This window comes from Corella eumyota, chromosome 6 (genome assembly GCF_963082875.1).
Source record: "Corella eumyota chromosome 6, kaCorEumy4.1, whole genome shotgun sequence".
In the NCBI taxonomy this organism is placed as follows: domain Eukaryota; kingdom Metazoa; phylum Chordata; class Ascidiacea; order Phlebobranchia; family Corellidae; genus Corella; species Corella eumyota.
Genome location: NC_137495.1, coordinates 2,491,984 through 2,514,627, shown reverse-complemented (window position 1 = coordinate 2,514,627; position 22,644 = coordinate 2,491,984). Strand labels below are relative to the sequence as shown.

At 29.7% G+C, this 22,644-nt stretch overlaps 4 protein-coding genes across 5 annotated transcripts; 1 reads left to right on the top strand and 3 right to left on the bottom strand.

The window, feature by feature from the left end:
* Positions 1 to 84: 84 nt before the first annotated feature.
* LOC145756061 (uridine diphosphate glucose pyrophosphatase NUDT14-like) lies at positions 85 to 1,530 on the bottom strand. Its single transcript, XM_082572297.1, has 7 exons — positions 1,401 to 1,530; positions 1,225 to 1,268; positions 1,074 to 1,138; positions 946 to 993; positions 708 to 864; positions 547 to 613; positions 85 to 418 (listed from the first exon to the last, which is right to left on the bottom strand). The coding sequence occupies exons 1-7, from the start codon at positions 1,500 to 1,502 to the stop codon at positions 236 to 238; spliced, it is 666 nt and encodes a 221-aa protein (XP_082428423.1). The 5' UTR covers positions 1,503 to 1,530; the 3' UTR covers positions 85 to 235.
* A 594-nt stretch (positions 1,531 to 2,124) lies between these two features.
* Positions 2,125 to 5,282, top strand: LOC145756047 (uncharacterized). Its single transcript, XM_082572281.1, has 3 exons — positions 2,125 to 2,291; positions 2,517 to 4,148; positions 4,472 to 5,282. Exons 2-3 carry the CDS (start codon positions 2,763 to 2,765, stop codon positions 4,664 to 4,666), a joined length of 1,581 nt encoding a protein of 526 aa, XP_082428407.1. The 5' UTR covers positions 2,125 to 2,291; positions 2,517 to 2,762; the 3' UTR covers positions 4,667 to 5,282.
* On the bottom strand, positions 5,142 to 7,108 carry LOC145756058 (uncharacterized). 2 transcript variants are annotated; one of them, XM_082572292.1, is made up of 7 exons: positions 6,942 to 7,108; positions 6,783 to 6,868; positions 6,607 to 6,719; positions 6,291 to 6,456; positions 5,945 to 6,147; positions 5,667 to 5,857; positions 5,142 to 5,605 (listed from the first exon to the last, which is right to left on the bottom strand). In XM_082572292.1, the coding sequence occupies exons 1-7, from the start codon at positions 7,027 to 7,029 to the stop codon at positions 5,457 to 5,459; spliced, it is 996 nt and encodes a 331-aa protein (XP_082428418.1). In that variant the 5' UTR covers positions 7,030 to 7,108; the 3' UTR covers positions 5,142 to 5,456. The 2 variants fall into 2 exon arrangements, with proteins under 2 accessions (XP_082428418.1, XP_082428419.1); XM_082572293.1 differs by having other exon boundaries at positions 5,784 to 5,857.
* Positions 7,109 to 7,878: 770 nt separating this feature from the next.
* LOC145755365 (uncharacterized) lies at positions 7,879 to 22,206 on the bottom strand. Its single transcript, XM_082571591.1, has 26 exons — positions 22,043 to 22,206; positions 21,860 to 21,952; positions 21,680 to 21,784; positions 21,468 to 21,608; positions 21,054 to 21,189; positions 20,482 to 20,565; positions 20,238 to 20,389; positions 19,870 to 20,060; positions 19,476 to 19,662; positions 19,168 to 19,375; positions 18,945 to 19,045; positions 18,615 to 18,847; positions 13,295 to 18,436; positions 13,037 to 13,184; positions 12,033 to 12,862; positions 11,652 to 11,883; positions 11,211 to 11,495; positions 10,861 to 11,076; positions 10,220 to 10,456; positions 9,843 to 10,096; positions 9,598 to 9,703; positions 9,342 to 9,460; positions 8,987 to 9,144; positions 8,670 to 8,786; positions 8,497 to 8,555; positions 7,879 to 8,408 (listed from the first exon to the last, which is right to left on the bottom strand). The coding sequence occupies exons 1-26, from the start codon at positions 22,193 to 22,195 to the stop codon at positions 8,244 to 8,246; spliced, it is 9,852 nt and encodes a 3,283-aa protein (XP_082427717.1). The 5' UTR covers positions 22,196 to 22,206; the 3' UTR covers positions 7,879 to 8,243.
* Positions 22,207 to 22,644: the final 438 nt, after the last annotated feature.

Below are 22,644 nucleotides of genomic sequence, written 5' to 3'. Positions count from 1 at the left end.
AATAATCATTTTAATGCATAAAAATGGTTAAATTCATAATTTAAAATAACAACAAATATATGTAAATTAAGCAAAAATAAGAACATAATTCACAAAATTGGTCTAATTGCATATTTCTGAACGCCATCCTATTATACAGAAAAATTTGGTAGAATTTTAAAAGCGAAATATTACAAATAAGAGCTTGAATATATTGAAACTACAGAAACAATATAGATTAAAAAAATTCATGAAATCAAGTGGATTTTATTTGTAGTTGTGGATATTTGTTATTTAGAAACCATAACATTGCAAAACTAGTTCCACTTGGGCTATTGGCCAATCCTCCTTTATTCATAAATTCTTGTAATTCTGTTACTTTGATTTTAACAAGTTCTATCATTTCACCTTCATGCTTACAACCACCACCTTCTTCAACCTTAAAATAAAGCAAAATCTTTTAAGATGGTTTGTAAAAGTATATGCATAAATTCAATTTGTGGGTCATTGATACATTTTTTATCCTAAATACGTTTTATTTTAAATTTTTAATACCATAGCTTATACCTTCAGAGCATCGTTAACCTCAGCATAATACATCATATGTGAGCTGCCTGCTGTCCCCACATTTCCTCTAAAAACATAGCAATGTTTAAATAAATGACATTAGGAAATAAATAGGGGACTTCGTTTCATATTTAAATTAATTCACATTAAGTGCCCTTTACCGAAATTTAAGAACAAATTCCAAGTCTTCAGCTGAAACTTTGTAACCAGTTTCCTCCAATACTTCACTTGCTGCAATGTTTTGTGGGTCATCCTTACGATCAATTATCCCCGCACATAATTCTAATGTTACCCCAGTTGAGAAGTGGGGCTGGGGGTCTGAAATTCGTAGTGCAAAATTTAGGTGAAATTACTAATTAAAAAATGTAAAATATGATTATAAAATGTGCAAAACTTAACCTGTTTGATCACCTTTCTTCCAATTCTCATAGTCAGTCATAAACACTGCTGAAAAAGATAAATGTTTTGTTTATGGGAGATATATATGTATTGGCTAAGAATTATTTATTCTTTTAAAATAAACTAACCAGGTCTAAATTGTTTCACAAAAATCATGCTTTGGGATGATGAATCATATAAGATAACAAGAACACTAAAACAAATAAAAAATCAATTTAATCTCTCATTTACTTCAAATATGTGAAATTAAATAAATAAAGATAAAATTTTTTAACTTACCTGTTATGAACAAGTGTGTAGTCCCAAAATTTAACTTTACCATCCTTAAATATAAATTGGTTTAATTACAGAATAAACACAAATTTAAAATACTTTTGTTTTACAGTCAAATAGTTTAATTCTGCATAGCTATCACATACAACACATTTAAATTTTAATAACAAATTGTCTGTTACCTGTTTATACTTGAGTGAGTAAGGTTTAATATAAGCAGAAGTCGTAGTAGGATTTGATTCAATAATTTCAATGTCTTCGATTCTCTTGGATAATTCCGTCATTTTTAGGCCTAAATTGTAAAAAAAAACTTTCCCCTATAGACCAGTACATAAAAAATAAAAATTAGTTAAGTTTTTTTCTTAAAAAATGGGTTAATTAACTGATTATATTTGCTTATAACGTAACACTGTAACATGGAGTAAAAAATAATCCAAATCTCGGGGGTTACCCTTTTGAACAGCAGTACGTACATAATCAAGATTCTTTTTGCCGCCATTTTTTTCAAAAAAATTTGACATATTGGCGTTTAATATTAATTAAATATCAAAGCTTGTTGAAGTTTATTTACGATAAAATTTGATTGTAAACAATTTTATTGATTCTCCATGTAAGATTTTGTAACAACAAGGTCGAATAGTGATTAGATTTGTTTTCTTTTGATGTGGTATAAAGAAACTAAAGATGGCTGACAATTATTTTTAATTTAGTTTCTTTTTGTAAACGTGACAAGCTTGTCATATTTATACTCAGTTTAGTTGTAATCGTGCGCAAATAAAAAAGATGATGCAATATCTCTACGCAGCCATAACGACAACACGTTCGTCATAAAGAAACAAACACTATATTCGCTCACGTGATCTATGACGTACAACGCCTACGTACGAGAAGTAGTGTTTTGTCTGAGCATGTGAAAAGTTCTACATTTTAAAATAAATTTTCTACAATAAACAGATAAAAAGTAAAGTTAAATTTGTGTTGTAAATTGTTATTAAAGCTGTTCAATGCCATCTAGAAGTTAATCATGTCAGAAAGGAATCTTTCGATTGACCAAAAAGTGCTCTGTGTTCAAGGTAAAAATACCATTTTATATCTTTTAAATATAACTACATTGTTTTTTTTTTGTCTCAACTAATTTACATTTCAAAATATTTTATAAACATTGTTTTTTTGTGGTAAAAAAAATCCCTAAAGTTGAATTTTTATCCGTTTATTTTTCCAGTATTGAAACTGTTTAAAGTTTACGACTTTTTGGAAAAATAGAAAAACAGTTAACTCTAAATTTTATTTGTTCACAGAAGTTTTAATGAAAAAGGGACCCATCTGTCTTCAAACTATTTTCATGATTTATTTTGCTCTTATGTACGCTGCTTTTGAAAATAACCAAAAAGATAACCAAGAAAAAAATATTCCTCAAAGTTACAATATTCAAGATTTTAAGCGAAGGGCAAGTGTTTGGCACCCTCCACCACATAGAAAGAGTTTACCAAGTACACCAGATATAAAGACTATTAAAAACATCATTGGTGTGGCTTTTACAGACCATGTCTGAAATTTTATCACGAATAACAAGTTTTTTCAGCCCCAAAACCACTACTGAACAAACTACAAAATCGTTTCTTGCAAATTCAGAAACCAGGTTTAGTGTCTGTGGATATCAAAATTCAGTTAAAGCAACTGGTCTTAATATTGATTTAAATTGTGATCTTTTTCCAAACAATGGAGTAAAATATCCAAGTCAAAAAATGGGTCCATGTGTACTAATCGCCAATGGATTGTATCCACACAGTTATCCAAAAACTTGTAACAAATATTTCTTTCAAATGCAAAACATCGCTATGCCTATTTTGAAAAACATAGATCAATTTTGTAAAGAAACAATAACTGTTAAAATGATAGAAAAAAGTTCGCCAAAAAGTTGTTCACAATCCGATTTATTTGTTGGTAAAGCTATGGACTTTAATTTCATGCCTGCTTGGAAAAAAGCTGGGTTTGAACCACATAAAAAAATCCCAAAACCTGCAAACCATTGTGTTTTCCCTACCAACTACACAAAAAAAACCATGGAAAATACAACAGAAAGTAGTAAAATAGAAAACATCAAAAAACCCGAAAGAGAAAAAATTATAGATTGTTTTAATACAGATATTGTATGCACTGATAAACAAATACAAATGTGTGGGAATTCTATTATCGACCATATACTGGGGTTTGATGACGATAATGACACAGATTTTGAATCTGACTGTGATGAAATGTCAATGCCTCCAACTGATATTGAATATAGTAGTTCGGAATCAGAAAATGAGGATGATAACTGTATTTGGGAACAGGTAACCTCATGCCGCAAACCATGGACTTGTGATCGAAAATTTCGTGACAAAAAATCTTTGTCATTTACGACATCAAGTTATGAATCAAGTAGTGATTCTGAATGCTCTGAAGATGAAAATGATTTATTTAGAAGCAGCAATCAACCTCAAATGCATTATGAAAATAATACAGACTCTGAATCACAAGATTCTGATGTTGAATCAATTTGTGAAGAAGAACAAGTCGATTTACTAACAACCTTATATGATACCAACACCACTGTGGAACGCCCTACTTGCTCCAATGAAAAAATTTCATTTATATTGGGTTATGACACATCGGACTCAGAAGTTGAGCAGGAATTTCAAGCAAGAAATAATTATTTCCATCAGGACTCTTTAACCCATCCTACCACTGAACCCAAATTGACAGAAAACAATCTTAGCACTACTTCCGATCATTGTGAGCTATGGGACTACTTTGTTAAGTTTCACGAACCGTTTGTTGAAACATTTTCATCTTGTTTAAAGCCAGAGAAAAAACCTGTGAATTTAGAAACTAAGAAGAAATGCCAACTGGAAAAAATTGAGGGAATTATACCAAGAAAACCCTCAATGGTAAGATATTTTATCAACTACTTGTAAAAATTTCATTTTCGTTGCATCATTGTTAAATTACAGTGGGTATTTATACCTCATGACTGTGCACTTTTATAGCCTAATTTATGAGAAAATTTACATGTATGTAATTTAATTAAACAGGTTTTTAAACACACCTGTTTTTTATTAACATTTAAAAAATTTTTTTTTTATATTTACTATTACTTTGGTATTGGTTTACAGGAAAAAATTCCTGTTTTATGTTTAAAACTCTACTTTCATGTTTACTCATAGTTTTTTAAATTCCAAACATTTTTTATAGTTTGTTTTTTTCTTTTTAGGTACGTTTTAACGACAAAGTAATAGAACATCCCATGGTGGCATGGTCATTTGCATACAAGAAAGCAAGGAAGGGAGAATGGGAGACTTACGCTCGCGATCGTGAAAGGTTTAATACCCGAATATTCAATGTTGAAAGAGATATTAGTTGGTGTTTGAATAAGGAACACAGGGAAAAGATTTTTGGTAAAATTTAATTGGATTTGGCTTAGAATTAAACCCACTTAATTAATCTAATAAACCCAGCTTTTATTAAATACATGGTATTTTTTTTTGTTGTATGTTCTAGTTATTAACTTACTTTGGAATTTTTGGTTATTTGTTAAAATTTTTTGACACCTTTTGCTTTTATTTAAGCTGCCTTGATATGAAAAGTTCATATAAAAGTTTAGTGTGTGTTAACGTGCGAAAAAAATACTTGCAATATTTTATTTTTCTATTTTCTTTCGCTTGGTTTTCGGTTTTTAAACAATTTGTAAATAGGAGAAGGTTTTAAGTTTTATTGTTCTTTACAACCCTTTGTTATATGTGGATCAGTGTTAAATTATTTTGTCTACATACTTAACATAATATTAAGCCAATTTAGCTTGTTTAAAATGTTCAACCTAATACTAATTTAAATATAAGAAAAATTTTCTGTAAAATATTTATTCAAAAAACAAAATTACCTAACTGCTCTAATATTTACAACTTGTTTGGATAATTGAAAATGGTTTTAACTATTTCTAATCTGATTCTATGCATTATTTATCGTACAATGTTTAACCTCACGTGAATATTAGTTAAAGTTAAATTCCATCTATTGTTAATTATCATAATATTAAAAATAAAAACTCAGTAATGATACTACTCAATAGGCTATTCCTTTATATTATATGATAACATTCACAATCATATCTATATAAACAAATTGCTTGAAGAATTGAAAAGCATATATTCACAGTGGTTATAAAGATTATGCATATTTAACAATTGCAACATATTGAATCATGTAATAATAGTTCGTTGAAGCTCAGTATAAATACAATCAGCAAGTGTGAGAAGATTGAAAGGTTCATTTTTAGCAATCTCATTGGAATGTGGAATGGAATCAGTAATCCAAAACACTTTTAACTTTTTCAGATCTTTCGGGACACCTGTTAATAGAATAATATTTAAGATAAATGCTGCAAAGAAAAATTGAAATCATACACTTACCTGGATTGGAAATAAATTGTTTCCAAGAATTTTTTGGAAACACTGCATGAGTGACATAAGCGCTTACACTTGCCGCCCCTGCATTAAACAAGCTATCAATGCATTTTAACATCGTACCTCCAGTCATTATAAGGTCATCAACTATTATAACATGTTTTCCTTTTGGTTCTCCATCGACAATGGTCACTTCTCTAAAATAAGATTAAGTCCACACAATAAAAAATATGTTTAAAAATGATAATAAAATTCTTGCAAATTGCTAAAAATTGAAAATACACCTTTTTGTTCCATTTCTTCTTTTGATACATCGAATAATTGGAAAACTTGTAAAAAAGTTTTGAAATCTTTTGTGAGCTCCCTCATCAGGAAAAGCAATCGTGGATTCCTCTCCATTTGATTTTAAATCTTCTAGCTGATGAACCAACCTTGGTATAGCGGAGCATAAGAGAGGTAGCACATTGTCAGAAAAATAAAACCGCTCCTAAAGTTATGTTTTAATCATTGTTAATAGTTTATTAAATGATGTTATACGTTTATACACTAAGCAATTGTCTTAAACATAGATTTAATCGACTTGGTAATTTTTTATGTTAAGCAACCTTGTTTTAGTACTATTGTGTTAACCTGTAAGGCATGGATATCAAAAACGACTAATTTTGTTGGCCCAAGTGCTGTAAGTGGAATTGTGGATAAAATTCTTGCCAATGTTTTCGCTGTAGCAATTTGACCTTCGGTGTCAACTCTTTCCATAGTGCCAGTTGGAAAGTAAGGAAGAACAAAAGTCAGGGATCTAAAAAATAATGTTATTGTAATAGTATTGAATATAGTATAAGCTCTTAAATTGTATAATTTATTAATAGAATAGGTGATCAGATCCTTAGAGCTAGTATTTACAGGCTTAAACAAGCAATCTTTACTTTATGCAGGCAATTTTACTTGCCTTATGTTAAATCTTGGCATAGAAAATAGAAGTGAAACTTGTTCAAAAATCACTTCTGGTGCATGAAAACTTCCAAGAAACACAATATCCTTTCCACAACAATCTTCCACTTTCTAAATTTAAATTTAGTAAAAGATTGAAATCGATTTTTTAAAATAAATTTTTAGTAATCTTACTTCAATAAATAGATTTGGAAATCCATCTGGAAATTGGTTCCACTGAATGTTCGATAAGTTAATTAATTTGATCTGATCTTTAGCACCTAATGAACCAAATTTTTGGTAATACTTGCGAGTAACAATTTTAAACTTGGTAAATATGTAAATTTGATTTACCTGAAAAGGAAGTTGAAGTAGACTCGATTTTATTTGCAAGTGTTGTCATACTCGTATGAGAGAACAAAAATACGCTTTTGTTGCTCATTTTAAACAAGTTTTCTTTTTCTTAAATATGAAAGAATTGCTCAAAACTGATGTATATCTTCTTTGTTTTATTTTCTACGTCAACATACAAAATAACAACAACAAGGTGGTTTCCCTACAGGGGAAGAAAAATACGCTATTTGAGGATAACTTCTTTGCGCGATTCGTTGTGAAATTAATTTGAATTTGCACGTGCACCATACTAACATTGTTATTGAAAAGAAATTCAGGTAAATTAGCATACCTTTCTCGATTAGTTATTCTGAAAAAACGTATGTGTTTAGCATGGTATTATTATAACCAGTTTATTATATTGTAGACGCTTTAAATGAAGAGGATCGAACAATTTTTGAATGAAAATTTTACCGCTAAAACTTGGTAAGCAAACTTACAGATTTTTGTAAATATCTAACTTTAAATTAATTATTAAAAGGTTTACGTAAAATCTTGACTTAACTTCTTAATTTTTGTATTATTTAAGAAATGCTTAAAAGCTATTCTTTCTCGTGGTTGTATTTTTAAATCCAATATAATTTGTGTTTGGTCCATATTGGTTTAACATCTTTTGTTACAATATTGTTTTTGTATATATTACTACTAGATACAAAAATTTTCCTAAATACTTGTAGTTTGCAATGTGCATATATTGTTAACTATTCTATTACCATTATCAAACTATTAACTTAAAAACTTCTAAAAATTGTAGAAAGAAAGTTTATTATGGTATATATATACAATGAACATAAAAACGCAAAGAAAATAAAGAACAGTTAATATGCTATCACGCATTCTGAGTATTACGGTTAAAATAAAATACAAAAAATACTACTCGATAAAAAACAAACGTTGAAAGAACAAATGTAAAAGAAAAAATGTAATTATATACACAGCAAATCATAAGGTTTTGGATATTACCTTTTCTATGAAAAACACTTTTTTAACTGTAGCAGTATAAAAAAGTCAAGTAATGTTGGCAGATATTGTAAAAAAAATTGTTTTTTACCATTATATTTGCTTGTTAAAGCAGAATTTGTACTGAATATGTTTATACTATATTTATTGTTTTGTATCTTTTATATACTATCTCTTATAGAGGTAGCTACAAGCTTTTTTTATTGAAGATATTGTCAATCTTTTAAAGTGAGATTTTTTAAACAGACTTCTTCTTTGATGTGTCATTCATAATGATTTTAATCTTGATAAATTTGCCACTTTTTACTGGGTTTTACAACCTGGGTCAGCAGCTTCCTTAGTTGGAGTGTCCATCACCATTGGTGCAGCTAAAACATTCCATGGTGTTGTGTTGTGACTTCTGTGTGGTTGGGATGTGTTTGGACTGTTGGTTGTTGAATCTTTTAGGGATGTTGATGCTTTGTTCACCTTTAAAGAAACATTGATTAGTTGCATTTGGATTTAATTTTGTTAATTTTTATAAGGGTTAATTCTTGTAACTTGTTAAAATTATTACCTTGCCATGACTTCTTAATGACATTGTTTTTTCTATTGATTTTCGACTTTTTGGTGAAGCTAAAATATAAAGACATATATAATATATATAAAAAAGTGTAGATACAGTGTGAAACTTAAAATAAAGAAAGATATCTTTGAATGGTTTGTTTGAAATTATGATTAGGTATTTACCATGCTTTCCTGTTGATTTTTTAAGCATAGCTTGTGCAACTAATTGTTTAGTTTGAGTTAGTTGTTGTCTTCTTACTACATTAGGTGTGGAGTAGCCATGTGGTATATTAGTAAAACCTAAACAAATCATAATGGTATAAATTTTTAATTACATGTTGTATCAGTTTATCTAATTGTATCAGTTTATCTATTTGTAAAATGGCATAGGTGTTCTATTTTTAATGTGCAGGTCATATTTTAGTTAATTTTATTAAAAAGTTAAGATAAAAAGAATGCGGTACTATTTTTTTGCAGTGATGTGTAAAAATAATCTTTACCTTTATTGACCAAATGAGGTAAACCCTCTAAATGATAAACAGGTGAATTAGCTGGCGATGAATCACTTAATTTTGATTTCTTTGGTGTGACTTCTCTACTTGTTTGACCATTTTCTTTGTTTGTTGGTGGTAGGGGTGGGGTTGAATTAGTGGTTATACTGAAATTTATTAGAGTTAGGATTTTATTGATAAGCATACTTAAGTTACTTAAGTTGCAATTCTATTAAATATGATAGTCATTTAATAAATTTTGTTTTTCGCCTAGAAAAGTTGTCGACCTTTGCTGTTTTATATTGGTATTTTTATAAAGATATTTAATTGTATCTTTTGTTATAAAATCTTAATTATTTTATACCCTTTGTTTCTTGCTGACCGTCTTCTTGTTGATGAAGTCTTCGAGTGAATTGATTGGCTGCTAACTGACGATGAATGGGGGCGTGACATCTTGTCAATATTTTGTTGAAAATGAACCAACTAAAACACAAAATATAATATAAACACTCTTATTAAGAATAAAGGTTAACAGTAATTTAAACTTGCAAAGTTTATGTTGCCAACAATTTACAACTGTATTTTAACTTAGATACATAAGATAATATACAAACTGCTACCTCTTTTTCCTTTCTTTTTGCTGTGGTAGTCATCAGTTTAAGTTTGCCTTCCACAACTTCTATCTTTTTCTTCAATGTTTCGTTTTTATTCTGCAATTCTGAATATCTATATTAGCAAAAATGTTGTAGTTTTAAATATTATTTTAAGGGTGTTTTGGTTTTATTAAGAAAGCAATTTTTAAACCTGAGATTGCCTATGTTTAATTTGTTTTGTTTATTGTTTCTAAATATTAGCAAGAAATTACCTTTCAGATTTCTCTAAGTTTTCATCTTTTAAATTTTCCACCAGGGTTTCCAACTCATTTTTATCATCCGTACTTTTCCTGATCTCCTCTTCCAATTCCTTAAAGTCATCGAGAGTAGTTTGCAATTTGATCGTTGCTAGCCGAGTGGCAACATCTTTGTCCGCTTGGTGGCGTCGGTCGCTTGATTTTATCTCTGATTTTAAACTCTTTACTTTAGATTGGAGAGAGCTTTTTTCTTCCTCAAGTTTGTTGATCTGTTAAAATAGAAAAGTTGTTAATTTATTTATTGGGTTCAAAGTTAAAAAACTATTTTTCTTTTTTTGTGTAAAAAAATACTTATATTTTAAACTGAAAAAAATATGATCTAAAGTCCTTACATTTTTGTTTACTGCTTCGAATTCACTTAATATCTTCTGGCATTGTTTTTGAAGATCCTTCGTTTTTTCTGTGTGTTGATTCTCTAAATTTGATTTAATTTCTTCTACCTTACTATTATGTATATCCTCCATGTTGTCCAGGTGATCTTGGAGCTGGGTGACTTTGTTGTTTAGTTCGCTCACATATGTTTGTGATCTTTCCTCCATGATAGCAAACTGTTGCTGTTGTTCGTTAACCTTGAAATTAGTTTAATAAGTGATAAAGTTTAATATAAACCAGAATTATATAATGGAGTTTTGTTGACGGTCAAATTTCAAAGCTTCAGAATAAATAAAACTGTCGCTTGTAAGTCACTGGCAAAATATTAGTGTGACCATATGACAATTAAAATCCTGTCCATAGGGTTTGCATTGCAATTGACTGGTGTTATGTAAAATTTCTTTGTTTGCGAGTGTTTTATATGTGAAAATATGTATACAAAAGACTAGTTGTAATTAGGTACTTTAAACATTAATATCATTACCACAACAAAAAGAAGAATTGTGGAAGAAGTATGTATAATTTTTAAACTTTTTTCTGATTTATGATGTATAAAAAACATGTATTAAATAGATGAACTCAATACCAATATTTAACCCACCTTTGCCCTTTCATTTTCCAAACTAAGCCTTAAACTCTCACACACCAATGTTGACTCCTCTGTCAACTGTTCTGCCTCTTCTGCTCTACCCTCTTCCTCTTTTATCCTTTCCTCCAAGGATGCAACTTCTTCTTCTGATCTCTGTAAGGAAAAGCCCACCTCCTCCAGATTTGCATTTAGGGAGGAAATTTGTAACTCCAATTCGGACTTCACACCCTTAAAAAATCATATCAAATAAAGTTTTTTTAAAATTGGGAAAGTTTTTTTTTAAAAAATTTACAAAATTACGAATGATGAAATTTAAAATTTAAAATACAGTTTAATTTTATCTAATTAACTTGTAATCTAACCTGGTATAGTCTTTGTTCTTTATTCAGTTCTGTGTTAATTGCTTCCAATTTTGTTAGATCATCTTTATTTTCACTGAGTTCTAAATTTAATTTAATCAAATCCTTTTCCAAATTTTGTTTGTCGTTTTCTAAATCTTGGCATTTATTGTTAATTGTTGTAATTTCAGCAACAAGGTTGTTGATCTTTCCCGAGTTTAATTTCGAGTCACTTATAATTGCTGTGTTGAGATTTTTTAACTGTTTACTCATTTCATTATTAGTTGTTTCAGTTTCCGATAACAGAGCCTAAAACGAATGTTGTAAATTTTGTATTATAAATAAAACCCAAAGAAGTGCTGTCGTGGCTTATAAATTTTGTATACCTATAATTTAAGACATACCATTTAAATTATAGAAAGTTTGTTTTGTTTATTCTTTGATGTTTTAATCCATAATTATTACCTCTAAAACTTTAAGTCTTGATTTTAACTTCTCATTCTCGTTTTCCATGTCAAAAGTTTTTTGTTTTAGGTTTTCATTTTCACTCGACAACAATTCCTTCTCATCCTCAAGTTGATTCAACCTTGAGTCAGATTGTTCAAGGTCATATTGGAACCCTTTATTTTTCTCCTCACCCTCGTCAAACTTTGACTTCAAAGTTTCAAACTCAGTGGTGACTTGGATCAACTCATTTCTAAAACGATAAAAATATTTGATTTCAAATAGATATTTGGACTTAATTTAGTTTGTAAAAATTCAGAAATGATATCTAATTTTTAAAACCTGTTTTTGGTTTAAGACAACCTACTTTACATTTTTTTTCAATAACCAATATCTTCTTACCTTAATGATTCTATTACATTATGTTCCCCATCTTTTTCTTCTGCGATCTTCTTTAATTCATCCCTGAGATCCTCCGAACATATTTCTTCTTCTGTTAATTTCAATCTTAAATTCTTAACCACTGAATCTTGTTCTTTATCATGTTCAGAATACTCTAATTTTAAATTTTCGATCGTTGTGTTTTTCTCAGTGATAAGAACATCAAGGGCTGATTTTTCAAGGTTAATATCAACAACCTTTTCTTTCCAATTATTAAGTTCAGTTGTAAGGTTTAAAATTTCACCTTTACTTTGTGCTAGACTTGCTTGTAATCCCTGAACCGAATTTTGTTTAACTAACACTTCTTCTTGTAAGCTTTTAATTTTGGTTTCTAGATTAAGAATGTCGTTTTCTTTGTCATCGAGTTGTAAGTTTAAACTCAAGATATCGTCGTGATTTTGAGCCAGGTTTATATTCTTTTCATTCAGTAAGATTTCTTGCTCACCTAGTTTGGCGTTAATATTTTCATTTAGTTTCAGGACTTCTTGATATTCTTGAAATTTTGTTTCTAATTCTTTTGCTTTTAAATTAAGGTCATTTTCAGATTGGGAAAGCTTGTCTTCCAGTTGGGCAATTACATCACATTTTTCATTAATTTCAGTTTGCGAATTAGTTTGCATTTCATTTTGAGTTTGAATTAGTTTTGCATTTAGGTCATGGACTTCAGATTGTAACGATAAAACTTGATTTTTAATTTTAGTTTTTTCTTCCTCATTTTCTGTCATAATTTTTTGCAGTTTTTCGATATGTGATTCTGATTCTTGGAGTTTAAGTTTGTATTCACTGCGAACCTAAAATACATTAAGTAAAATAAGCCAAATATAATAGAATATTTTTTTTTCTATTTAAAATAGGTGTGGATAACCTATTCTAGATGGGTTCATTTACGCATTTACATAAAGTGTTTAAATTTATTGTATTTTTTAAACCTTGCTTACCTATAGTAATATGTGTTTATAATTTACCTCTTCTAGTTGTTTCTCTGCCATTGAAGCTGATTCAATAAACTGATGTTGTGCTAGTTGTAGTTCTTTGATTAATGAACAGGAGTTCTTGATTTTTGTTTCATTTTCCATAAGCTGAGATTTTAGGTCATTGGTTTGTTTTATTTCCCTGTGAAATAGGTAGTTGTTGTGTTTAAAACTGCTATGTTAAATTTTACTTTCTACAATTAGGTTTTATACTTAAAATTTAACTACAAATTAAATAATAATGAAACTTACATTTCCAATTCTGCTTGAAGTTTATTTTTGAACGATATTTCTTGATTTAAATTCTTATTCAGTTCCTCAACATTTCTTTGCAAAGTCTCTTTTTCTAGGTTAAATTTGTCATGTTGTATAAGTGAATCTTCTTGTAATTCTTGAAGCTCTGATTGTAAGTCTGTGACACTTTGACCTTTTTGATCAATTTGTGATTTTAATTTTTCAATTTCGTTTGCATTTTCCATTTCGTTTTTTTCGAATTTGGTTTTTAAATTTTCCAACTCAGTAATTGTTTCTTGGTTGTTAGATTTCAAACTAGATATTGTGCTTTCACTCGAATTTAGTTGCGCTTTTAAATTTAAAATGTCATCGTTATTTTGTTTCAGTTTTATCTCCGTTTCTGCAATAACCCTTTCTTTGTTTTCAATTTGTAATTGAAGGTCATTAACTTGAGAATTGAGATTCATGATTTGGCCTTCCTTATCAACAAGATATGCATTAATTTTATTAAATTTTTCTTCTGAGCTTTGCACGGTCACATTTAGTGAATCAATTTTTCCCATCAAATCCCTATTTTGATTTAAAATTTCTTCAATTTGATCATTTAGTTTCCTTTCAACTTCAGATAACTTGTTCGATTTTTCGTCAATGTCAAGTCTAAAAATTCTATTTAAATCCGTTAGAGTGTTGGTCTCTTCTTGTAGTCCAGAAATTATTGTTTGTTTTTCACTTATGGTTACGTCTTTGCTTTCAATCAGAGTTTGCAGATCTTCAACTTTATTTTTAGTATCTGTGAATTTAGATTTGAACAGTGATAATTCTGTATTACCTTCTTCTAGTTTAGCTTCTAAATTATTACACTTGTCAGTTAGACTTTCAGACTTATTTATATGGTTGTGTAGACTTTCTTCAAGAGATTTACAAACTTGTATTTTATTTTTAAGATCATTAGTAATGCTCTGTATTTGCTCATGTTGATTTTTAAGTAGTCCTTCAATACATAACTGCATTTTGTTTGTTAAATCTTCTATTCTTCCTTCAGTTAAGGCTTCATCATTTTTTAGTAGGAGTTTTTCATTAGTTAGATTGTAAGTCGACTGGAGCAAAAATAGTTGGTTGTACAACCCTGTTAAAGCTGTAAGAATGTTTGATTTCTCAATTTCAATATTCTTAGTTTGTTCTAAGCTGCTATCTAGTTGTAGTTCTAATGTAACATTTTGTTCTTTCATTAAGTCAATTTCAGATTGAACAACAAGTTTTTCACTTTCGAATTTTTGCATTTGGGCCAATAATGTATCATGTTGACTTTCATGCTTTTTTATAACTATAGCATGTTGTGTTTCATTTTCTTCAAATTCTAAAATCTCATCCATAAGTCCGGCAACTTGGTTTGTGAGTTCATTATTTACTGCTAAGGTAGCTTCATGTTGTTCCTTTACAATATCAAGATTTTGGGTTGAAGTTTCCAATACTTGGGCTTTAACTTGTAGGTTATGGTTAAGAACTGTTATTTGCTCCTTTAGTTTCTTCTCCAATTCCTCTTGGAAAGCAAGTTGTGATAAGCTGTCACCAAGTTTTTGTGCATTTTCTGCAAGCTCTGATTTTAAACCATCAGCCTCAGTTTTAAAAGTATTCTCTAAGCATAAGAATTCATTCTTAGATTCTTGGTATTGTGTAGTTAATTCAGCAAGCTTAAATCTGTATTGATCTTTTTCTGTGTTTATTTTATCCAAAGTTTGTTTACAGTTATTATACTCACTATTTAAATCATTTAGTTGATTTTTAAAGCCAGTGTTTAGGTCGTTTAAGGACTCATTCTCTTTTGTTAATGCATTGATATTGCTTTGTAGTTGCGTCAACTCAGAGCTTTTTAAATCTAGCTCATTGGAAAAGGCCTCAGTAATTTTCTTCTCGTTTTCAACTTTTTCTTCAGCTAAGTCTTTGAGTTGTTCGCTTAAGTTCTCATTTGTGGTTAAGAGTTCAGCATTGCATTTTAATTTGTCATCTAATTCTATGGATAGATGTTGTTTTTCCTTCTCCAAATTAAGAATTCGACCTTCAAGGGCATCATTTTGTGTTTCAAGTTCTAAAACCTTTAAAGAAAGATTCGATTTTTCAGAATTTGTTGAATCTACAAGAGCTTTCAAATCTAAAATTTCTGTTTCTTTAGCATTAATTTTAACCAAGTGCTCTTCCAGCATGACTTGATTTTCAGCAAACATGGCTTCTATTTCATTGTATTTTTCTGTCAGACTAATAAAGTCCTTATCTTTTTTGTTAAAATTTGCTGAAATTTCAGCCACTCTTGCTTCTGACCTTTCAAACTTTTCCTCCGCTACATCAATCTCCATCTCTAGGTCAATCATATTTTGCGACATCCGGGAAACCTCACTAGTAAGTGAATCCACCTCTTCTCGCAACATCCGGTTATCCTGAGCAAATCGATCGCACATCTCATTCATATTTCCAATCTTTGATTCATAACCTGATACTAATTCATCAACGTTAACATTTGTAGAAGAAAGCTGCTCATTTTGTGATTTTAAACTCTCTATATTTTCTTTTAAGTCGGCCACTTCGCATAGGTATTTTCTTCGTGCTGTTTCAAGTGTATTTTGTAAGGTTTCATTTAGTGTCTTTGTTTCTGTTGTTAAGGCAATGTTCTCACTTGCTTTTAATTCCAATTCATTTCTTTCTGTGGTTATGTCATCTATTTTTTGTAACAATGCTTCCCTTTCGTTTCTGATAAGAGACAATTCATTATTCAGGGATGTCATCACCTTGTTTTCTTCCTCTGTTTTTATGGAAAAATTTTCCTGTTCCTTCCCAAACTTTTCCAGCTTCAAATTAGCATCATTGTATAAGTCTTGGAATTTATTGGCCTTAGCAATTAACAGTTCTTCTTTAGCAATTAGAGCGGAGATTTTGTTTTCATAATCTTTACAAATCTCAACATGATTGAAAGTTAGTGCATCTTGCTCAGCTAACTTCACTTTTAATAATTCAATTTCAGTGTTCGACACTTCTAACTTCACATTAACAGAGTCAAACTCCTTGTTCATTGTTTCAACCTCCACAGACTTCAATAAAACTTCCTGGTTGAGGTTCTGGATTTTTTCTTCCAAGTGGAGAACTTGTTCCTCCAAATCCTTAATTAAGTCTTCCTTGTCCTCCATGTCCATTTGCGCAAGCTCCAGGCTCCCATTTTTCTTTTCGAGATTCATTTTTAATTCCTCCATTTCTTGCAACAACTCATCTTTCTTCAACAATAAGAAAGCATTTTTGTTTTTAATTTCATTAATGTCAGAGGACAACTCAGCGATTGTTTGAGTAAGCTCTTCATTTTGACTTTGAAGTTTATTCTTAAGAGCTAAAGAACTAGTTGCCAACGCATTGTTTTCAGCTCTTAGGTCATGAATCTTGGCATCTTTAAGCTCCAGTTGCTGCTTTAAGTTCTCTTGAATGTTCTTTAAATCAGTAAGCTCATTTTCTTTTGTTTTAAGTTGAGAACTGAAATCAACTGAACTTTCATCGAACAATTTTTTCTCATTCCCTAAATTTTCGATTTCTTTGTTAAGATCCAAAATTAGTGCTGACTTTTCAGATAGAATTTCATTTGATTTCGATTTTTCATTTTCCAAGTCTTGTAAAGCTAATTTTAAGCTTTCGATTTCATCTTTTGAATCATCAATTTCATGATTGTATTTCTCACTTAAATCATTGAGATTCTTTTCAGCTGATTCTCTGCTTTGTGTTTCATTTAAGATGCAGTTTTTAAGGTTTGCAATTTCTTCTTGTAACTCATTGGTGTGGAAGCTAAGTTTGTCATTATTCTGGTTGACTGTATTAAAGTCTAACTCAAGCTTTTCAATTTTATTTTGAAGTTCTTTATTTTTATGTGCCAGGTCTAAAATTGTGGTTTCTTTTATAGCATTTGTTTCTAGACTTTGTGTTTTTTCTAAGCTTAATTTTTGTTTAATTTCATCCAATTCCACTTTGACCTTTTTATTCAAGGTGTTTAAATTTGTACAGCTATCTTCTGAGAATTTAAGCTGATCTTGTAATTGGGTAATTTCCATTTTATTAGCTTCTAAATGCATGGTAAGGTTGTCATTATTTTTGTGAAGGTCATGTTGCAAAGAATTCAGTTCATTTATCTTGCTGTCATTTTCTTCAAGCAATATTGATACTTTATCAAAGTTTTCGTCTTTTTTTTGAAGTTGCTGTTGTAACTGTGAAATGACATCTTGATTTTTATGAAATCTTTGTTGGAATGACTCTAGCTCCTTTTTAATACAACATTTTTCTTCTTGCAATATTGATGCATTTATTTCTAGATTCTTTACCTTTTCAACTGCTTTATTCTTTTCATCTTCAATCTCAGACAACTGTGCAGTTAAGGCAATAATTTCAGTACACTTCGTGGTCAATTTTGCTTCATGATCCTGGCAAGATCGATCTAACTTAGCAACACTTTCGTTCAAATCAAGTTGCAATTTTTCTTTAGTTGTTGTAGCACAGTCTAACAATTCCTTCAAGTTGTTTATCTCTTTATTTAGAGTTCCCATTTCTTCTTTTACAGCCTGTAGTTGCTCTTCTAAGTTACTAAGGTTATTCTGTAAATCTTTGTTTATTTGTTGAGCTTCTTCAAGTTTCAATTTAACATTTTCAACATGATTTTCATCGCTCTTCATTGCTTCAACTTGTGCTTCCAAATCTTGAACCCTGCCCTCTAAACTTCTACATTCGATCGCATCAATTTGTGCTTGGTTAAGTAAGTTCTTATGCTCCTCATCCAGTGCTAGTTTACTTTCTGTAAGTTCTTGTAATTCTTGATTGGCTATGTTGAGTTGTGTTTTGGTATTGTCAAGATTTTGTGTTAGTTCATCTTTTGTTGTTTTAAAGTGTGAAATGTCGGTAATATAACCTTGGTTTTGGGATTGCAAATCTTTAATATTCTGATTTGAATTTTCAAGTTCTGATTTAACACCATCAAGCATTTGGTCTTTGTCATCACATTTCGTTTTTAAATCTTGAATTAAGTCCTCCTTTTCTTTAACCATAACAGTAAGAGATTGTATTTCTATATTTAATTTCTCCATAAGATTATCAACTTCTAATCTTGATTCCAACTTAGTTGATTCAACCTTAATTTCCCACCTTTAAAAATATGTTAAAAATAGTTTGTACAATGCAGTTTAGAAATCACAGATTATTTGCTTATTGGTTAGATATAGTAAACATATTGATATCTTTTTATTTGATTTATACTTATATAAATGTGCTATCAAATTAAGTTGCATGTTTTTATATTAAATATTACAAATTATTGACATACTCTTTAACTGCTTCATTGTATTTAGATTCTGCTGAAGCAAGATCGTGTTCGTGTTTCTGCTCCAAGTTCTCCAGCTGTGATTTCACTTTTTTAAGTTGTGCCACGGTGGATTCACTTTGTTCTATGAGCATGCTGTTCTCTGTACTTAGGCTTGCTGCCTCTTTCTTGTACTTAATGAGGTTCTGTGAACTTTCAGTCATGTTTGCTTCCAACTCAGAATGTTGGAATGCCAGCTAAACAAATTAAAATGGTAAGATTTACGTAATATTATAAGTAGGTCAAAAAAAAAACAAAGTTTGTGACAAGGACAAGTTATCAGTCTTGCCTTACCTGGTTTATTTCTTTATCTTTGTTTTTTATCAAAGTCTCAGCTTCACTTTTCTTTCTTTCCAGCTCAGTAACTTGAAGTTTTAAATTCTCAATATTAGCACCTAAATCAAAAAATATGAAGTCAAATTAATCACTTAATGCATTAGGTTTAATACCTTACAGTTTCAGGCATTTGTTGTTTAAAAATTTTTCAATATTCCTTGAATTTCTATTTCAGACATACCTTGTGCTTTTGTAACTTTCTCCATCTTTTCTTTCGACTCTTGAGCTTCTTTCTTCATTCTTCCTAACTCTCTTTTACCGTCATTTAGTTGACTTTCACAGGACAATAAAGCGCGTTTTGTTGCCTCAGTTTGCTGTTCGGAGACTACTAATTTATTCTCGGATCTTTGCAGATTTAAAGAAAGGGTTTCTTTTTCCTTAGTTAGCTCCTAAAAATATACAATTATTAGTAAAAAGCCTAAACAGTAAGCATCTTTAAAACTGGGTTACGGTTTTAGTAGTTTCGTTTTTAATATGCCTATTTTTTACCTTTGTTTGTTTTTCAAACTGGGTAACTTTGTTATTTGAGGCCTGCAACATTTGTTCAACCTGCAACAACTTTTGTTGATTTTTTCTCAAATCAGACTCAATTTTGTCTTTGAGTAAAGTTATCTTATTTAACTCAGTTTGCATCTGATGATTATTGTTCTTTTCTTGGTTTAACTCATGGGTGAATCTTAAAAACATAAGGGTATACTTCAATGTTTTGATTTATTTTGAATACAATTTAGTAAAATAGCCAGTTTTTTATTGCTTTATAGGTCTTGTTAATTAAAAATTTTAGTAACCTAAAAATAAGCAGGAATTTGATTTTTTTTAAATTACTTTCCATTCAATGCCCCTTTTAGTGTTATTCTGTGTTTAACAAATGACAAAAGCTTACTTGGTTTTGTTTTCATTGATGATTTTTTCCATAGATCTTAGTGAGTCTTGTGCACTCGATATTTCTTGCTTATTTGATTTCTCAATTTCTTTAATTTTGTTTTGTAGAAGTGTCCTCGAAGCTTCAGCATTATGTCTTTCACAATTTAGTTCATCGGTTACAGATTTCAACTTTTTTTCCAGAGCTGTTACCTTTTAAGCAATGGTTTAATTTAAAAAAAGTAGTTAGTTTACCTTTAGTCTTACATACTAAGTTTAAGATATGACATCCTTATATTAGGGTAACTAGATGATTGCAGCATTTTGATTGTCACTTTCTAAGGCTTTAAATTGGACAAACATAAAAGCTTTTTTATATTTAGATTTTACCTTTGTTGTAGATTCTTCCATTTGTAATTGAAAACGACCAATTTCATTTGATTTCTTTGTTATTTCTTTCATATTTTCTTCCAGTTTTGATCTTAGTTCTTTTGACTCCTTAATATATTTGTTCTCTTGTGTAGCAGCTTGGTGTTTAACACCTAAACATAGTTGTTATTAAAACTGTGTTAAACTGTTCACATGTTAACATACTGTTAACATAGTAACCTTTTTTAAAAAAAGAATTACTTACTCTCTAACTCAAGTTTAAGTTTGTCAGCGTCATTAATATCAACTGCTTGTGTAACCAGGTTTGGAATAGCAGCACTGCTAGAGCCTGTATCCAATAAATTAAGTTTAATTTCAATAGGTTCAAAATGAAACTGGTAAGTTTAAAAGTTTAATAGTACTTGTACATAATTTTTCACTCACAGTAAGACTTTAAAAAATAAGGTGAACAAATATAATAAAGTGACCACTGCATTTCCACTTAGTGTTTAAAGTGATTTGATTATTTTGTACTTACTGTTAGATGAATATAATAGTGTGACCTTTTAAAAAAAGTTGAAAATATTATTCAAGTTTTGTCGTTTGCCATTGCTCACTAACAGTTAACAGTTCCTGTACTATTTACAATAATAGGTAATTGACCACTTAAAATGCTGCATTTTAACAGTTGTAATACGGTCAAAACTAATTACATCCACATCTCAAATGTCAGTTATTTTATTTTAAAGATCTATAGTATTTACATACATATATGCTATGCTATTGTCCACTATGCTCCATTATAGATACTAAACTTTACATCAAAGTAAAACTCACTTGTAAGAAGAGGTGATCCGGTTAGAAGGTCGATTGGTGCAGATTGTTTGATTGGCTTCATCGGAGTTGAGAATAAAATATCATCAGTTGCCCAAGGTAGTGAGGACACAAATGAGGTTGAATGTGATGAGGATTTCTAAATTAAAAGAATATACTTTGTAGGTTTTGTTAAGATAAAAGTGGTGGGTATTTTACACATAAGATTTTGATCTTTTGGCATGTATAGTTAGACCGACTGTAGAACTAGTAAGTTTTAACAGATATACCCAAGGTGAATTATTTGAAAATTGGCTTAAATTTTACAGAAATTGGAAAATTATGACCCATTAATCTATTTAAATTGCATAAACTATTTAAAAGATTTTACCGGAGTGGGACACTTGTTTACAAAATTTAACAAATTGTTGTAACAACCTTGTGTTCAAGCAGTTCATATTCCAGTGATTTTGCCTTTGTTTTTTCTCTCTCCAATAGGTTTTGTACCTCATTTAGTTTTGATTTTATTTGTTCATTTTGTTGGTCATTTTCAACCACCATAGATAGATTTTTCGATGCCTAAAAAGTTAAGGTTGAATTAAACTTATATTTTAGAGTGATTATTGTACAAAAAACAGTTGTTTTTTTACCTTTGTGGAAAACTGTTCGACTTGATTTTTATATCTTCGAAGTTGGTCTTCTACACTGCTTAGATGATTTTCTTTACATTTTACATCATTGCCCAGTTTGTCAACCTGAAAGTGGTTTTAAAAGTTTGTAAAGTTATATTTAAAACTTGGTGTATATATAATACTATTTACAATGCATACCTTTAGTTCAAGTTTAGAACAAACTTCGGTTAAACTTTGGTTTTCCCGTTTTAAATTTGAAATTTCACATTTTTCTTCATCCACTTTTCGCTTCTGCAAAAATAAGCAATTCTAGTTTTTATATATGTTAACAAATTAAAAATTTAGTTGGTGTTCAACAGAATTTTTAAAGAAAGTTTTTACTTGTGTTGCAAACGCAGCTTCTAACGAATCCAGTTGGAATTGTTTTTGTTTCGTTTCTTTTTTCAATTTCGCGTTTTGATCTTCAATCTGCGTAATTTTAATTAAAACTAGCTGATTTAATCCATCTTTCCATTCTTCTTGAGCCCAACTCATCGTGATTTTTAATATTTTGCAGTCCTGCTTATAAATTTAACTGTCTACTTCTACATACAGACATATATAAACTGCTAAAAAATAATTCACAAAAAAAACAGAAATTAAAAGTGTAAAATCGTTCATGCAAATTCATAAAAACTTAACGTAAACTAGAATTTGGTTTTCCTAAAGCTCAATATTGATATTTAAAAATATATTAGGCATAGTTTTTAACATTTAATTAACATAAACCTTGAGATTTTGGTTAACAAACAGACACAAAAACGTTTTGTTGGGTGAAATCCCTTGCAAAAAACTCTTCTGTTTACAAATCAAATTTGCGCCAAAACTTCTTCGCTCTGATTGGTTGTGACATTTTGTGCACAAGCAATGCTATTAAAACAGTAATAATACGTTTATTTGTTATTATATTAAAAGTTTACCTTTTAAAATAATATTAAAATTAA

Excerpts from the sequence above, each read along its gene's own strand:
- LOC145756061 (XM_082572297.1), bottom strand. The coding sequence starts at position 1,502 with ATGACGGAATTATCCAAGAGAATCGAAGACATTGAAATTATTGAATCA. Across the intron at positions 1,139-1,224 it reads TACACACTTGTTCATAACAG|TGTTCTTGTTATCTTATATG; the intron begins GTAAGTTAAAAA and ends TATTTGTTTTAG. Across the intron at positions 419-546 it reads AGGTTAACGATGCTCTGAAG|GTTGAAGAAGGTGGTGGTTG; the intron begins GTATAAGCTATG and ends CTTTATTTTAAG.
- LOC145756047 (XM_082572281.1), top strand. The coding sequence starts at position 2,763 with ATGTCTGAAATTTTATCACGAATAACAAGTTTTTTCAGCCCCAAAACC. Across the intron at positions 4,149-4,471 it reads TACCAAGAAAACCCTCAATG|GTACGTTTTAACGACAAAGT; the intron begins GTAAGATATTTT and ends TTTTCTTTTTAG.
- LOC145756058 (XM_082572292.1), bottom strand. The coding sequence starts at position 7,029 with ATGAGCAACAAAAGCGTATTTTTGTTCTCTCATACGAGTATGACAACA. Across the intron at positions 6,457-6,606 it reads ATGCCAAGATTTAACATAAG|ATCCCTGACTTTTGTTCTTC; the intron begins GCAAGTAAAATT and ends ATTATTTTTTAG. Across the intron at positions 5,858-5,944 it reads AGAAGAAATGGAACAAAAAG|AGAAGTGACCATTGTCGATG; the intron begins GTGTATTTTCAA and ends ATCTTATTTTAG.
- LOC145755365 (XM_082571591.1), bottom strand. The coding sequence starts at position 22,195 with ATGAGTTGGGCTCAAGAAGAATGGAAAGATGGATTAAATCAGCTAGTT. Across the intron at positions 21,785-21,859 it reads GTTCTAAACTTGAACTAAAG|GTTGACAAACTGGGCAATGA; the intron begins GTATGCATTGTA and ends AACCACTTTCAG. Across the intron at positions 8,409-8,496 it reads CATTAAGAAGTCATGGCAAG|GTGAACAAAGCATCAACATC; the intron begins GTAATAATTTTA and ends GTTTCTTTAAAG.